Source organism: Orbicella faveolata, unplaced genomic scaffold (assembly GCF_042242905.1).
Source record: "Orbicella faveolata isolate gen_17 unplaced genomic scaffold, um_ofav_v1 contig_1, whole genome shotgun sequence".
Taxonomy (NCBI): domain Eukaryota; kingdom Metazoa; phylum Cnidaria; class Anthozoa; order Scleractinia; family Merulinidae; genus Orbicella; species Orbicella faveolata.
This window is the reverse complement of record NW_028301536.1, coordinates 1,207,285-1,221,594: the sequence shown is the minus strand read 5'-3', so window position 1 is coordinate 1,221,594 and position 14,310 is coordinate 1,207,285. Positions and strand designations below refer to the sequence as shown.

The 14,310-nt window shown below is 37.6% G+C and overlaps 2 protein-coding genes across 3 annotated transcripts; both read right to left on the bottom strand.

Annotated features, from left to right (window-relative positions):
• Positions 1-886: 886 nt before the first annotated feature.
• On the bottom strand, positions 887-5,197 carry LOC110042672 (putative skeletal organic matrix protein 8). Of its 2 annotated transcripts, XM_089283828.1 has the most exons (3): positions 5,042-5,197; positions 1,746-2,278; positions 887-1,643 (listed from the first exon to the last, which is right to left on the bottom strand). In XM_089283828.1, exons 1-3 carry the CDS (start codon positions 5,045-5,047, stop codon positions 1,637-1,639), a joined length of 546 nt encoding a protein of 181 aa, XP_089139954.1. In that variant the 5' UTR covers positions 5,048-5,197; the 3' UTR covers positions 887-1,636. The 2 variants fall into 2 exon arrangements, with proteins under 2 accessions (XP_089139954.1, XP_089139951.1); XM_089283825.1 differs by having other exon boundaries at positions 887-2,278.
• A 5,620-nt stretch (positions 5,198-10,817) lies between these two features.
• LOC110042609 (putative skeletal organic matrix protein 8) lies at positions 10,818-14,188 on the bottom strand. Its single transcript, XM_020747975.2, has 2 exons — positions 12,893-14,188; positions 10,818-11,573 (listed from the first exon to the last, which is right to left on the bottom strand). The coding sequence occupies exons 1-2, from the start codon at positions 12,908-12,910 to the stop codon at positions 10,953-10,955; spliced, it is 639 nt and encodes a 212-aa protein (XP_020603634.2). The 5' UTR covers positions 12,911-14,188; the 3' UTR covers positions 10,818-10,952.
• Positions 14,189-14,310: the final 122 nt, after the last annotated feature.

Below are 14,310 nucleotides of genomic sequence, written 5' to 3'. Positions count from 1 at the left end.
AAAAAATATAATCCAAAAAGTAATAATAATAGTGTGTTGACAATTTCATTTTTTCGATCTGTTTGCTTGTTGCCAATGGTTAAAATTTTCCTCGTTTGTCGTTTGAAAGCTACAATTTGTAGCTATGTATTTCTCTCAGGATGAACCGTGACGTTTGAGGAGTTCTCTGTTAAATTATTATAGGCCCGGAAACCTACAGTCAATTACGTTGGTTGGTTTCAAGAGATTTTAAAAAACGATTTGTATTTCTGTTGTGCGAAAAATTGGTGTTAAAGGCTTTTTTGACACTATTGTATAACAGCAAATATCACTGATCTATACCTAGTGTTGTGAGCTATATTCCACTGTCTAATCTTCAATAACTCCACTGTGCTAGTGAATAAGTCGAAAGCTTTTGCGCCCTTGGCCTCTACACTGCTTTCTCTTTTGTAATGTAATTTCGCATTTTTTTTTTTTTTTCTGATTTTGTACTTTTGTTAACTAAATGTTAAGTTTAACGTAACTAAAATAATTGTAAGTAACTTGAATTGAATTGAATGGCCCAATGGAAAGTTTAAGCTTTTTCAGTCTTAAATATTCTCTAAAAATAGCGGTTATTTATCTTGAAAAATAAAGCTAATATGGCTGGAGTCAGTTCGTCGATTTTCAGTGGTTTGCTTTGTTCGGTGTGCAACGTATAAATTGATAAAATTCCTATTAATAAGGACATGTCCTCATTTATTCTGTTAAATCAAGCCATCATTCTTCTTTACATAGTAAAAGCTTCGTCTGTCTCAGTTATATGTATGAGCACAACGAAAGATTGTTAAAACAGTCTGACTTCTGGTTTCGCAACACGAAATGTAGTGTGATGATTTGTTGCCAGGGAATTATATAGGACACAGAGTACATGACAAACATTTAATGGCCTTTAACTTAATTATAAGTTCAAACTCTTCGAATTACAATACTAGGCTATTTGAAACAGTTTTTTGCACATCGCAAATGAAGTTTCGATGTTGTTGAAAATAAGTTTCATTCCCGCTGTGGGTTGCTACTGTAATTTTTATTACACCCTGTAAGGTTATGATAAGATCGTAAAAAAAATGACCTGATATTTTACACTTTTTATAAGTATACTTTTCCAAGACCAGACTTAAAAATCAATGATCGATCCGAATTTCGACATCGTACAGTGAAAATGTTAACTAAAATACCCAACTTTATTAAAGTAAAAAAATGTATAAAGGTGCCCTCCGTATTAAACATTAAATTTGTCGGAGTCCTATTATATCGTTAAAAAAAATTATGATTATCACTTGTTAAAAAAAAAATGTGCTCTAAATCAACGGCGAGGTGTTTTGTAGAAGATAGAGTTGAAACAGTTACTGTCGTCCGCCATTTTGAAACATGTCCCACGCTACCCCTGAAAATAAAAGATGTTAGTATCACCCAACTAATGGACTAATGCAAATCCTGCATTTTGATTGGCTACGCTACTAGGGGACTACTAGTAATAGTCATCGAGTAGCCAAATTGGTGCCATCGAGCCTGACGCTTTCTTTCGTTTTATTCCCAAATAAATATTTCTTCAACTTGCATTTGTTAACTTTATTATTACCTTTTCTGTCCGACTAGTTGGGTGATACTAAAACAATTAGACCCTTCGCCCTCAAGGGCCATGGGTCAATAGCCCATTCGGCTTCGCCTCATGGGCTATTGACCCGTAGCCCTTGCGGGCTACGGGTCTAACTGTTAATTAGAACAAAAAGCACTCGCAACAGCTTCTGATCTCTTGAGTAAAGGCTATAAATTTTTCTTGGCCAGTTGCCGGATTACACTGCCACAGCAATAGCTGCTGAGATATTGATGTGGTTTTGCAATATCCATTTCCCTGCACACCACAAAGCGTGTTCTCTGTCTGGCATGTGACTTCGTTGATAAAACGAGGAAACCTGTCTTCGCCAAGGTCGGTCATGACCGGGCACGTGTTGCAATATGGGAAATTGCTCTGAGTAGAGGTGCACGCGCCCGTCGATAAGGGTGCTGATAAACTTGAAGATTTTAATATAGCCGCTGAAAAGTTCACTGGTTGTTGCGTGATCAGGTTTTTAAAGTTGTTTAACGCCTCATTCATGGTAAAGGCCATGTAGTTTTTGTTGAATTTGCCCAGAGGTCCGCCACCAGATTTGTTTAACTGCGCCAAGGCTTGCTGTGTAGTAGGTGGTGAACACAGACTCGACGCTCTCAATTCATCTTGTGACGTGAGCAGAACGAACTGCACCAAAAGGAACAAGACCTGTCGATTCAAGAAGTAGGAGTTAGAGTACATGTTTGGAATGCGAGAAACTGTCGTACGTTTACGTGTGAATTAGAAATGGGAATCGCACAATCCTCTCGTACAACTCCTGCTCAATAGAAGTAAATAGGAGTTAGAGAACATGCTTGCAACGACAATGTGAGAAACTGTCGTACCTATGTACGTATAAATAACGATAGGAATCGCACAATACTCTAGTACAATTCATTGTTAATAAAACCAAATCTATTGTATTACTGGTACTACGGGAAAAGGGTAAAAATAGCAAATACCCGCCAATATCTCATCTAGCAGAGCTAGCATTCTTCAGGTGCAGAACTACGCACTTCTTTCTTCAGGGCACACTTCTTCAGACTTCGGACTTAAAATTTGTAATGTGTTTTGGGACTTACTTCACGGAAAACTATGATCCAGGCCATAAGTTTCTGGCCTAATTTCAGTTTAAGTTTTTAAGCATGCGCAAAAAATGCTAGACGTGTTCTTCAAACCTGACCCACGACAGTACAAAGACGGGTTAACCCTTTCAATACCAATAGAATACTCTGGCTACCTTCTGCGTTGCATGTTCTTTCTGGTTGCCGTGAAAAGTTGGATGTTAATTATGGGCGAAGCCTAGAAATGGACCTTGATCAATCATAGGCATAGTGGACCATTTTCCATCGTTTTTGCACCAAAACTGATAACGTTGTTTTTCAGTTTGCGACGTCGCAATGTCGTCGATATCTAAACCTGACCATTGTGGGAAAAGGCCTAGCCTAGTACTACCATCTGCTTATCAATAATATTTGGTGATATGTAAATTAATGAGGTCACAAGTGGCACAAAGAGCACGACCATTACGTGGCCGTATATGGCTACTTGGGCGCCAAAGAGTTAGCTCCATGACGTCAGAAAAATAGAAAGATAAGTTCAAATTTTTTCCATAGACAGGTAACGATGTAAAGGTGACTGAAGTAGACGTTAAAAAGATGTTCAAATGAAATTTTATCCTAACGACAAATTATATCCTGCTTCATGGCTTTGTTGATGATGTACACCAGCGCACTTTTGAATCTTGCACAAGCCGTAAATTGTAGAACACCGAGCCGGTACGGAATGTCAAGACTTCAGGGATGGTTTCTTGACAAGTTAAGCGTTTTCTCAACAAGGTGAAGGTTAATGTTCGCCCTTCAGTTCGAAACTGTGAAACCTTTGTGTCAAAATGTTGGCAGACAATTATTTCGACATTGTAACTGGTGGCATGCGTATAGAGTGTTTATACTTTCAACCCCTTTATATTATCCTCCACTGTCTTGTTAACGCCTCAGTCTTCAGTGATAAATTTCAAAAGGTCATATCACAGAGGTATGACCACTTGAGCATCGTCACACAAGCTATGGTATTACACATTCGCAAAGTTGGAAATAATCATCAAATTGAAGCAAACATGTGAAAATGTTACCTAACGCACGAAGGTTGCAAGACGTTATAGTGGGAATAATTTGCGAGGCCGTAACTTCCATTTTCCCAAACCGGATGTCCCAGAGGTTTTGAAACAAGGGATAGAGATGATGAAGCAAAAATTTAGCTTGCACTGCAACATCTATCTCATTAGAGACCTTCGAAAGGTTATATTGCCACGTAAGTTCCGAATCGAAAGTAGCGATATGTACGAGTGCATGAGTGCTGCAAACAAAAAGGATTTTATCTACTACAGATTCCAGTTTCGTCTTTGCTTATTACGTTCCATCGCAGGTTTTATAGGGCTGTTCAACTGATCCAAAACCGCTCTTACAGGCCAAGTAAATTGAACAATTCATTTACAACCACGAATCTTAACACTGACAAAAACTGGCAATTTTTCGAATACCGACTTTCTCATTTATATTGTGCTCTGAACATATTCATAAGCCTCCCACTTGTACGCATGTCAGAAAGAAGTTTCTTTTTATTCATGCAATATTTTTTTATTGCAATGGAAATATTGAGAAAATATTACCTATTACTAACGAACTTACACGTGTTTTAACGTAGTTTCAATTATTGAACCAGAAGCTTGGCAAAAAGGCTGTAAAAAAGCGAAAACCGCATTGAAGAATACTGTTCTAATGATCTTGAAGGCAAGCAACATTCGAGTCCTGAATTCCTCTGTAAGTTTTCTTCGTAAGACCGATCGCATTGTGCTTATTTATTTAAGTTTGGCTCTCATGGTGGTTTTATTTGCTTTCATCTTGTAAAACTTAAGCTCTTTGACAACAACGCGGTTAAATTCACTTCAAATCTTTTAAATAACAAACATGGTGGAAGTTTTTCTTTATGGAAAGTGATGCAATCGTACCGAAGATACTCGACAAATGCGGTACCTTGTAACAGATCTTTAAGAATGTTTCTATCGAAAATCCAGTGATTTGATTTAAAGTGGAATTCTGCGTCTAAACGCCTTAGAGCGTTACGGATATAGCCCTTGCCAAACACTAATTACCATCTGGTTACATACAGTTACAGCAATAGATATAGTTTTGTAGAGGTTATCTGTTGTTTTACCTCCTTGATTCGCTACTTTGCTTCAGCAAATGTAACGAATATATCAAGTATTTTCCTTGCTGATCGAAATTAAACTTATTAATCATATTATTTAAGTTATGACGAAGTCTTTTGTACGTCACTTAAATTGGCGTTAGGTTTTATTTGGCACGTTTTTGAAAAGATCCACTTTCCTGTTCAATATAAAACAAAACATGTGTTAGCATAACTAAAGCTTACCTTCATGGGGTAATGAAAAGAACAGGACACTGATGGCGGTACTCCAAACACTGCAAATTTGGCAGGAAAAGCTCTTAATTAAGCTTTGTTTTAAAGAGCGGACACGAGTGTTGTGTTACCAACTCACCTCGAATTGAAAATGACTGAAGTGCCAGAATATCAGAAACTTAAATAATCGAAAGTGTAATCTGAAAAGGTATAAAGCCCAATACAGCATGTCAAACTTTGTACAGCCGGGCTAGTGATTGGACAAAAAATGTGACTGGTCACAATTAGACAATGATTAATTTGGCCTGTGTATATGACGCCCATTTTTGTTCAAGTAATAGCTAGAAAGCAGTTTCCAGGTATTTAGGACCCTTAGTAACAAAGTCACGTTTTATGATATTGGACGTCCTGTGATCTGAGGATCCCTCGAACACTTAGATATAAGCTTCTGGGCCGGACGTGAGGTTATTTTCGCAGTAATTCAGCAACAGGAAGCACTTATTTACAATAGTTTTTGTGCTATCTTGCAAAGCGATGGAATTGACCCCAGTGAGACGTGAAAGGTCGTGAAAAACGCGAACAGGTTCGACCACATATATAAAAAAAAATCACCTCTAGTGGATGACTAGTAAGGAAAAATGGCAGTGTAGGAAATATCTCTCTATATTCCTTGTAACTAACTACTTACTGTCCACACGAAGGCACAAGACTGCTTTAGTATAAAAGACTTCCGATTATAGTAATCGTCTTTATTTAGGAAGATAGCAATTGAAACTAAACGCAATGCATCGAACTCGAACACGCAAAAAAGTTGTCTCCTGTCGTCAAAAACAAAGCCCTTGCGATAATTCCGCATATTCCGAAGAGTATTTATCAAAGGCAGCGACATGCAATATTTCTGTAATATTTTCTAAGCTTTCAGTCGAGACAAGAAGAGCGGTAGAAGTGATTTATGGAGTGTTCAAAGTTGAAAACTAATATCGTAGGGAAAAGTTGTTTTCCGTCATGTGCCGGCTGTCGGTCGGCAAAGCTCAGTGGTTAAGCAACGGTATGGCCACGTATAAATGAAGTAAATTTTTACCTGAATAATTTCTTAACTCTCGTTTAGTTTGTATGTATGTTGAAGATATTTAATAGAGACAAACATATCTGATTTCAGAGTATATTGAGCTTACCCTTTATAAATGATGTGAATTTTTTTGCACAAATTTACGGAGCCGCCATGTTGGTGTACCTCCATGGTGCACCAACATGGCGGCCGGAAAATAGTGTAAACATCTGGAACTTACTTTGGCTATCTACGCAACTGATTACCTGAACTGATCAAGCTACCACTTAAATAAGCACTTTTCCTAATACTTAGCCTTCTAAAAAGGCTAAAAATCACGAGATAAGTATATATTTTTCGACAAACGCGTTCATAGCTTTATGTGACGCACCGCCATAACTCTGAAATTTAAAATGTGCCTGTTTTCAGACAAAGCAAGCCATTGAGCTGATATAAATTTACCCCCTGCTTATGCCTGATGAGGATAATAACTTTGATGGCTCTTTAGTTTTGGATTTTAGACAATGATGATGTCACGTGCAACCCAATGATATATAAATTGCAACTTCTTCTACTTGAGCCATAAATAGACCTCATCACGGTTTTAATATGCTTTCTGTATGCCGCTTCTTCCTCCCGAACAAACGATAAAGTAGAATTTTTTCCCGAACATACGTTTTTGGTAATTCTTCAAACGAAGGTTGAATTTATATAATTGGAAAAATGTGGTATGGAAATAAAAACGACGCCAATTTTTTTTTTTTTTCCGGCTTGGTCTCAAATATTTCATTAACAATTAAGGGAAATGTGCGTTTGGTTTTTTTGGTGGAGGGAAGAGTCGATTGGCACTGAATAATGAGTGAAAGTATTACGCCAAAGATAGCAATATTCGGTCGGCGGTAGACTGACCTATATTCTAGACATAAAAGAAAGAAAATATTGTTCTCATTACTGTTTTAAATCCAGTTCTTAATATTGGAATCGTGCACGACTTACGAAGAAACGACTACCAGCGATAGTTTTTCCATCACATTTGCTTTACCTGTGTAATTTGCTTTGCTTTAATTAATAGAACGACTTTTTTCGGTTAATGGTCATAAACGTAGGTAATATGTTTCTGTAATATGTCATATTGATCTTTGTTGAAAAGGATTTTCTTTTAACTGCCATATCAGGCAACTCAATTATAGTTTTAAATATGTTCAGAAGAATATTTCCAATTGTGTTGTGACGAGTTTTATTTTCTACATTTGTTGTCGTAATAATAGCAAGCTAAGAGCATATACTTTTAAGAAAAGGGCAGAGATTATTAGAACATGCACCTTTATCTTTTCAATGGCAAAAAAACTGTTGTTCTTGTTTATATAATTTCCTTATAATTTTATATTATTAAAAACAATTTAGTTTAATAAAATGATAGGTGGTTAATGCGACATTGAGGCCACGGCGAATTCAAAGCCTTCGGGTTATAACAAACCTTTTTTGGTTTGATTTGTAACGAGTTAGACTTCAGTCTTGTTTTGGCCGCCATCACCAAGAGAAGGGTTATTCATTAACGGGAAAATATTAGCGTTGCTGATAAAACTCAAATCAAATTCTAACAAAATTATAGAATATAACAGACAGGATGGCGTTCGCTGATTGTTGCTTTACATAATTATTTTCTTTTCGGAGCGTACAGTAATAATATTTTTAATTCACTTTGGCGGTTCTTAAATTACATTGCGGTCAGTATCGATCTTTGTTTGCCCCGGAATAAGGCGCCTATTAATTCAGATATTGTACAAGGCCGCTTGAGACGCCAGATTGGGAAACTTAGAAAAATTCTCATTTCAAAAATTCCTATTTTTATATATATGACTGGATTTGTGAAAACCGTGTCAATGATTTCCACCACATCACCCATATGCAATTTGATTTCCAATCCCGACTCTTAAAGGCGAGAAGAGAACAGCAAGAAAAGGAAGATAAGAGAGTGGAGGAATAATAGACTGGCATTCCTTTTAATTTTTATATCACCTACTTTGGAAATAGTCTCTAGCGAGAAAAAAATGCTTAAGCAGGGCACGATTTCTTGCTGTTTTCATAAATCCAGAAATATATATGTTCAATAATATAAATATCAGGGCGATAAAATTTACAGGACAATCACAGGTCGAATAAGTTAACATTTCGACGATTTCATCTTTGGTGAGAGGTATTGTTTGAATCAAAGAAAGCGAATTTTCTACCAAAGAATTTGAAAACTGCATGTAGCTTCACTAAGCGTCAAATCGTAACTGAACGATATAACTCTCCGGAAAGTATGTAGAATTCGTCAAGTTAATCACCCTGTTAAGTTCTTTTACATCATCTTGTCAAGCTATATTTCTGGAGGGTAGTGAACAATTGCAATATTACACCAATAATAAATGATATGATGCAATCACACAACAAATAGAACTCATGAGTACTTCAAAAAGTTATACGACGCCCACAAAAAAGATAAAGATGTTTTCTGTTACTTCACGAGAAAATCTAGCTCCTCATATTTCAGGTAATCCAAAATCGAAAACAAGGTGAACGAGTAAACTTTCACTCACTGCATTTACGAGCTAGAACTTTTTAAAATTTGTCTTACAATATATCAAAAATTAAAACATTATGAACATCTACAAAAAGGGAAACAAACGAATCGATCGATGAGAACAATTTCTTAAATTTCGCGGATTACGTGAGTCTGAAAATTGCAAATTATGACGTTAAGGTGGTAAGTGACCGAATAATAATGGTTGTCATTATGCACACCCTGATAAATCAACAAATTCTCCTAAGCGGCCGGGACGGGGGATTCGTATTTTCATTAAGGCCCCGCCCACACCATTCCGGAGGAATTTGAAATCGGCGCTTTGTTTCTTCGGTTAGGCCTACCGTCCGCACTAATCCGTCACGAAAACGGAGCTTTTTTAAAACGCTCTTCAAACCGGAGGAATTTGAAAACGCCGGTTTTGCATTTTAATGTGGACAGAAAATAATTATTTTGAAAACGAAGCTTTTCGAAAACGGTGGCGTTACCATATCCATGATATTTCTAGCTCTCTTCCCGAGATTTACACAAACACAAATCCAAAATGACCAGTGATTTTTGCGTTTTCAAATTCCTCCACCGCACGCATTGTGGACGGCGCAGCCTAAAAGCGAAAAACATGAATGCAATTCTTTAATGTTGCAAGTTCAGTTAAAGCTACAAAATTGCAGTTTTTCCGTGTCAGTCCCATGACAAATGAAATTTTCAAATTAATATGTTTTAAGAGGCAACACAGAGGCATCCTTAGGAAGATGCTAGTGTTCTAAAATCGAATGAATTCTGTTTCACTGAAGATGAAGAAACTGGTAAAACACGTGGCGTTAACGACGCCTTCAAAATATGCGCTCGTTGAAGTCAAGCAATATTTCTAATCACTTATTTTCTTTAAATTATCAGCATTATTGTCATTTTTACAGCATTCAACAACTGCGTGACATAACTCTTGCCTACCGCCCACCGGTCAGCATAGTTTATAAATACTTGGTGTCTAGCACGCAACCTTAAATAACCATAAACTACGGGAAAAGGCAAAATAATAATTGATCGTTTCACACCAGCAGTCCTTTCTAAAGTTGTGTTTTTTCTGTTATTTCGATCTTACTATTTTGAAAGCGTCCAGTTTTTCTTATAACACAATCTATATTGATCTTGTTTAATGCATGAAATCATTTTCGCTATATATCATCAAAAAAGATCAAGCAATGATGTTATTTTAAAATGTTCTCAACAGCTTTATATTTAGTGACAGCAGTAAGCTACCAATATAAAACGAGTTTCAAGGTATTTACTGTTATGTCATATGAAATGATAGTTTGTTATTCTAAAGTAATTATCAACTTAAAAAAAAACGGCAAAATATAGCAAAACGACATTCTTAAACCCCAATAAAAAAAACCGTTATGAACGTCTCGCTCTTGTTCTAAGTTTCGTCGTGACAACAAACTACGTGCACTGTGATTGGTCGTCAAAGCTAAGAGCCTTTTGTAAAGATGAAGTGGTCTTGCTTCGAGTGCCAAAGCTGGAGTGTCGACTCCAGCGGTAAAAGCCTTTGGTTCTTCGTTCCCTTGCTTATTTGAAGAATGCAATCAGTTAAAGTGCAAAGATCTAAAATATCAACAAATTCATCGCTTTCAAAACTATTTAGAGCCAAATGGATCTATTTAGCATGCTTGGAGAATTCTACTGGACCTGCGTTTTATTATTATTATTATTATTATTATTATTATATATATTTTATTTTAATCAAACGCTTTGTAGGATCTTTGCGTGTTTTCGCAAGCATATGGAAACAAAACGGAAATTGTCGGGTCGTTTTGCCTCTACAGACAAACAAACCATCACCTTGCACTTATCTTCTGTGTTAATGGCATTGCTAACATGGCTGTGCCTGCAAAAATCTCTCGATAAGAAATATTGGCTACAATACTTGGGTGTGTTTATTACGGAGCTTGTGTTCATGCATGCGATTGTTCGTGTGATATGCTCATTTTAACAGTCATTTCTCGAATTTGTACGCGGCATCCGTTCCAGTGGAGATAGGAGAATTGGAGCTAACTGAATGTAAACCAAGGGTATTTGGGGTCGAATTCAGCCTGCATCCGATACGAAATACCAAATTATTCAAGTTCCCCTATTTCTTCGTGTTTCACCGGTTTATCAAAATGACTCATTAATCACGACATAGTATCGATTTATTCCATCAGTTTGCATTCTAGGTTTCTACAACTATTAGCAGATCTGGCTCTTTTTCAACTTAACACTTCTTTTAATTCGCAAGAGTATACATTTCATCTCTTTTCATTCACGATTTAGATGGAGAAAAGCATGCATTTACAGCACACTTGTATTGGCTGGGTGTATTCCAATATTTCTTCGTATCCCGTACTTGGATCGCACTTTCCTGTTTTGTGAAAAAACCGCTGGTTCAAGGCAGCACTCTTACACGCGCCAAACTTACAAGCGCCTACTTGTTGGCATGTGACTTCGTTGATGAATCTCGGGACCTTGTTCGGACCCAGGTCCCTCCTTGAATTGCATTCAATGCATCCATCTACGGTCATACGACAGTTTGAGTATGACATCAGAGAGCTCGGCTGTGCGATGGTGAAGACTCTGCTTTGAGGTACGCTAGCATTTGTAACAAGGACAGGGAGTTTCTGTGCCTCTTGCCAGGTGAAAGCCATGTACTGTGGATTGAAGCCGCCATGCGAAATCCCTCCTGGTCCATCTCCAAGTTGTTGCAGCATTACTTTCAGCTGAGCTTGAGTGTAATGCTTGCACCACCAGGTCCTCAGACTTTGGCTTTTTTGGCGACCTGCTTGATTATCATCTGATTCTAAAGCCAAGCCAAGATCCTCTGCTGTGGTTGGAAGACCGCTGGTTGTTGTGAACCGCAGGAAGGTGATAGCAGTCATGATCGTTAAAGCGAGCTGCAAAAGAAAAATTATTTAAAAGAATGGAGTCTCAACCATTATTTCTTTTATAGCTAAAGCATCCGACTGGTGTGGCCAAAGATAACGAGTTTGACTGGGGTCACACTGTTGGGAGAGAGAAAGTTCCACATGACGGTTAATCCTTCGTACTTTGGAGCCTTTGGCCCGACTTGGCAGTAATTATTTGAAAGAGAAACGAGGCACCATGGACAACGCAACGTCTTCCTTCAGAATTCTAAAATATTCTGTTAGATTCGATATGGAGAGAGGTAGACGTGGCTGCAAAAGACAGAGTTGCTTGGAGAAGACGGATTGATGGCCTCCCTCTCCAAGAGGAGAGAAGGGAAAGATGATGAGATTCGATATATATTGCCCTTCTCCTGCTGAGCTTTCTTCTTGACCAAAAGTGCTTTGTTCTTCCCGTTGTTATTTCGTGTTGACTGAACTAAAGGCGAAGATTGCGGGACTGTGGCCCTAACAGATGACAACATTAACATTTTTTGGCAACGGCTTTCTAAGAGGTTTTCAATTCAAAAGGCCGATCATATTGCAAGAAATACGAGACAAGGGGCTGTCGAGTTGTCGCACGTTCATCAGAAACCGTTCGTAGAGTGACAAAGGTTTTGCGATCTTTACTGTCAGTCCAAAGTCACAAGCTAATGTCCACTTTGGGAAGTAGTTATGTAAAGGTGAAAACAAGGCCCATTAGACCGGTACTTATCTCAGTTTCAGTAGCATGAAGCGACTAGGGGTATTTCAACTCCCCCCTGGATGGGATGCTAGTCCAGCACAGGGTTACCCCCAGCATTAATTTCGCCAGAACCCATTTATACACCTGGGTGGAGAGAGGCACGGTGAGAGTAAGGAGTCTTGCAAAAGAACACAACACAATGTCCTCGGCCAGGGCTCGAACCCGGGCCGCTCGATCCGCAGGCAAGTCCACTAACCATGAGGCCACCGCACCTCTACTCAGTAGTTACAGCTGGGACCAAAAGAGTTAAAGCTTAATGGCGGAGTGACCGAGTTAAGTAAATTGGTTGCAATAACCGGAACGTTTTTATTTGCTAACTCCAGCTGAAACAAATTGTTACTTCAAATTTCTTCAAATATTGTTTTCTGAAGTGTACTTTTGGAGCTTTATTTCATTTACTAACTAAATTGATCGCATGATTCTCAATAATTTTTATTACTTTCAGTTACGGTTGTACTTTTTCACCGAAAAATTGACTGATTTTCTTTTTTTTTTCTTTATTTTCATGACTACTATTTTTCGTATCAATGTTTTTTTACCCTTACAAGAATATTAAAATACTTACCAGAATTTTAACGTCCATTTTCAGGTGAAATGAAATCACGCTGTAATAAAAAATAATAAATTTATATCAATATTTGTAGCGGCAACTGTTTGCCAACTATTCTTTCTACTTTATTGCACACGCAGTTGTATGTTTTTTTTTTTAATTTTTCGTTCGCAAGGAGTTAATAGAAACTGTGGTCTAAGTAAGAAAAATATTTAGCAGTAAAATATGGCTCAAAGTGATTGTCTTAATTAGTTGGTGCAGCTTCTGTTATCTTGACTGATTCATTGACGTACGCCCAACATCTTTGAACGAGTAATACTAATTTTTTTCAATAATAGCGATTTTCATTTTTGAAAGGGTAGGACGAAACTGAAAGCTTCAAGATTTACTTCAAAATACCTTTCTGTCTTGGTATCCCTTTAGCCTACTTCAACTCTAAAATCCCTCTACTCCTAACAAGTGTCTCGTCGACTGTGTTATCCAGAAGTGTCTTTTATTTAAAGCGCATTATCATGCGCATTATAAAAGCATAGTCAACAGCAATAATCCCGTTAACGTAACATCCGGGACCGCTATTGTTCTTCAATACATAATAGACCAATTTCGATATATTAAAATTCAGCCTAACACAATAGACCTCAGGACGAGGCTCTGGGGAATAAACCCCACAAACTCTGTAGTTATTCCCCAGGGCCTCGTAATGAGGTCTATTGTTTTAGGCTGAATTCTAATATATCGAAATTGGTCTATTTTGCAGAATGTGTACGTATTACAAGAGCTTTGATTGGTTTGGTCACGTGGTTGTTTGACAAGAGAGGCTTAATTGCGCAAACACAGATATGACATCACATCACTTTATGAAGTAGAAATAGAAAACGGCCCTGCTTGTTAACAAACTCTCCGCATTTTCTGCCAAGCTATGTGAACTTGATCGATTTGTACTTTTGCTTTCTACAACCAATAAAAAAAGACTGCGCGAAAAAAAAAAAGAGGACAGCCGGCTAAAAACAAGGGAACGATAATGCATTCTGTCACTGCAGAAATATTCGAAGTCCTTTTGACCTTTCAGAAATATGGCTATAATTATATTCCAGACCTACATTGATTTTTAAGGGCATTTTAACGTACTTTTAGGTCTCAGCTGGGTTAATTCTGACATCGTGTTTCCTTGCCTGAATTTTCTACACTTTAAGTACATAGCTTTTACATCGTGTCTTAGTTCCTGTTTATATATACTCATGTAGTAGCATGGAATGACACCTGTGCAAAATTATTTCACAATAAAATAGTTCCCCCCACCTTCCCACCCCTCAACTCCCAAAGGAAAATGAAGAGATAATGGAGATGCATTAAAATATCTTGTCCGGATGCTGAGAATGACATTGAGAGAAAATTGCATAATTGGTGAAATCTGCAATAATTGCAAATGATAT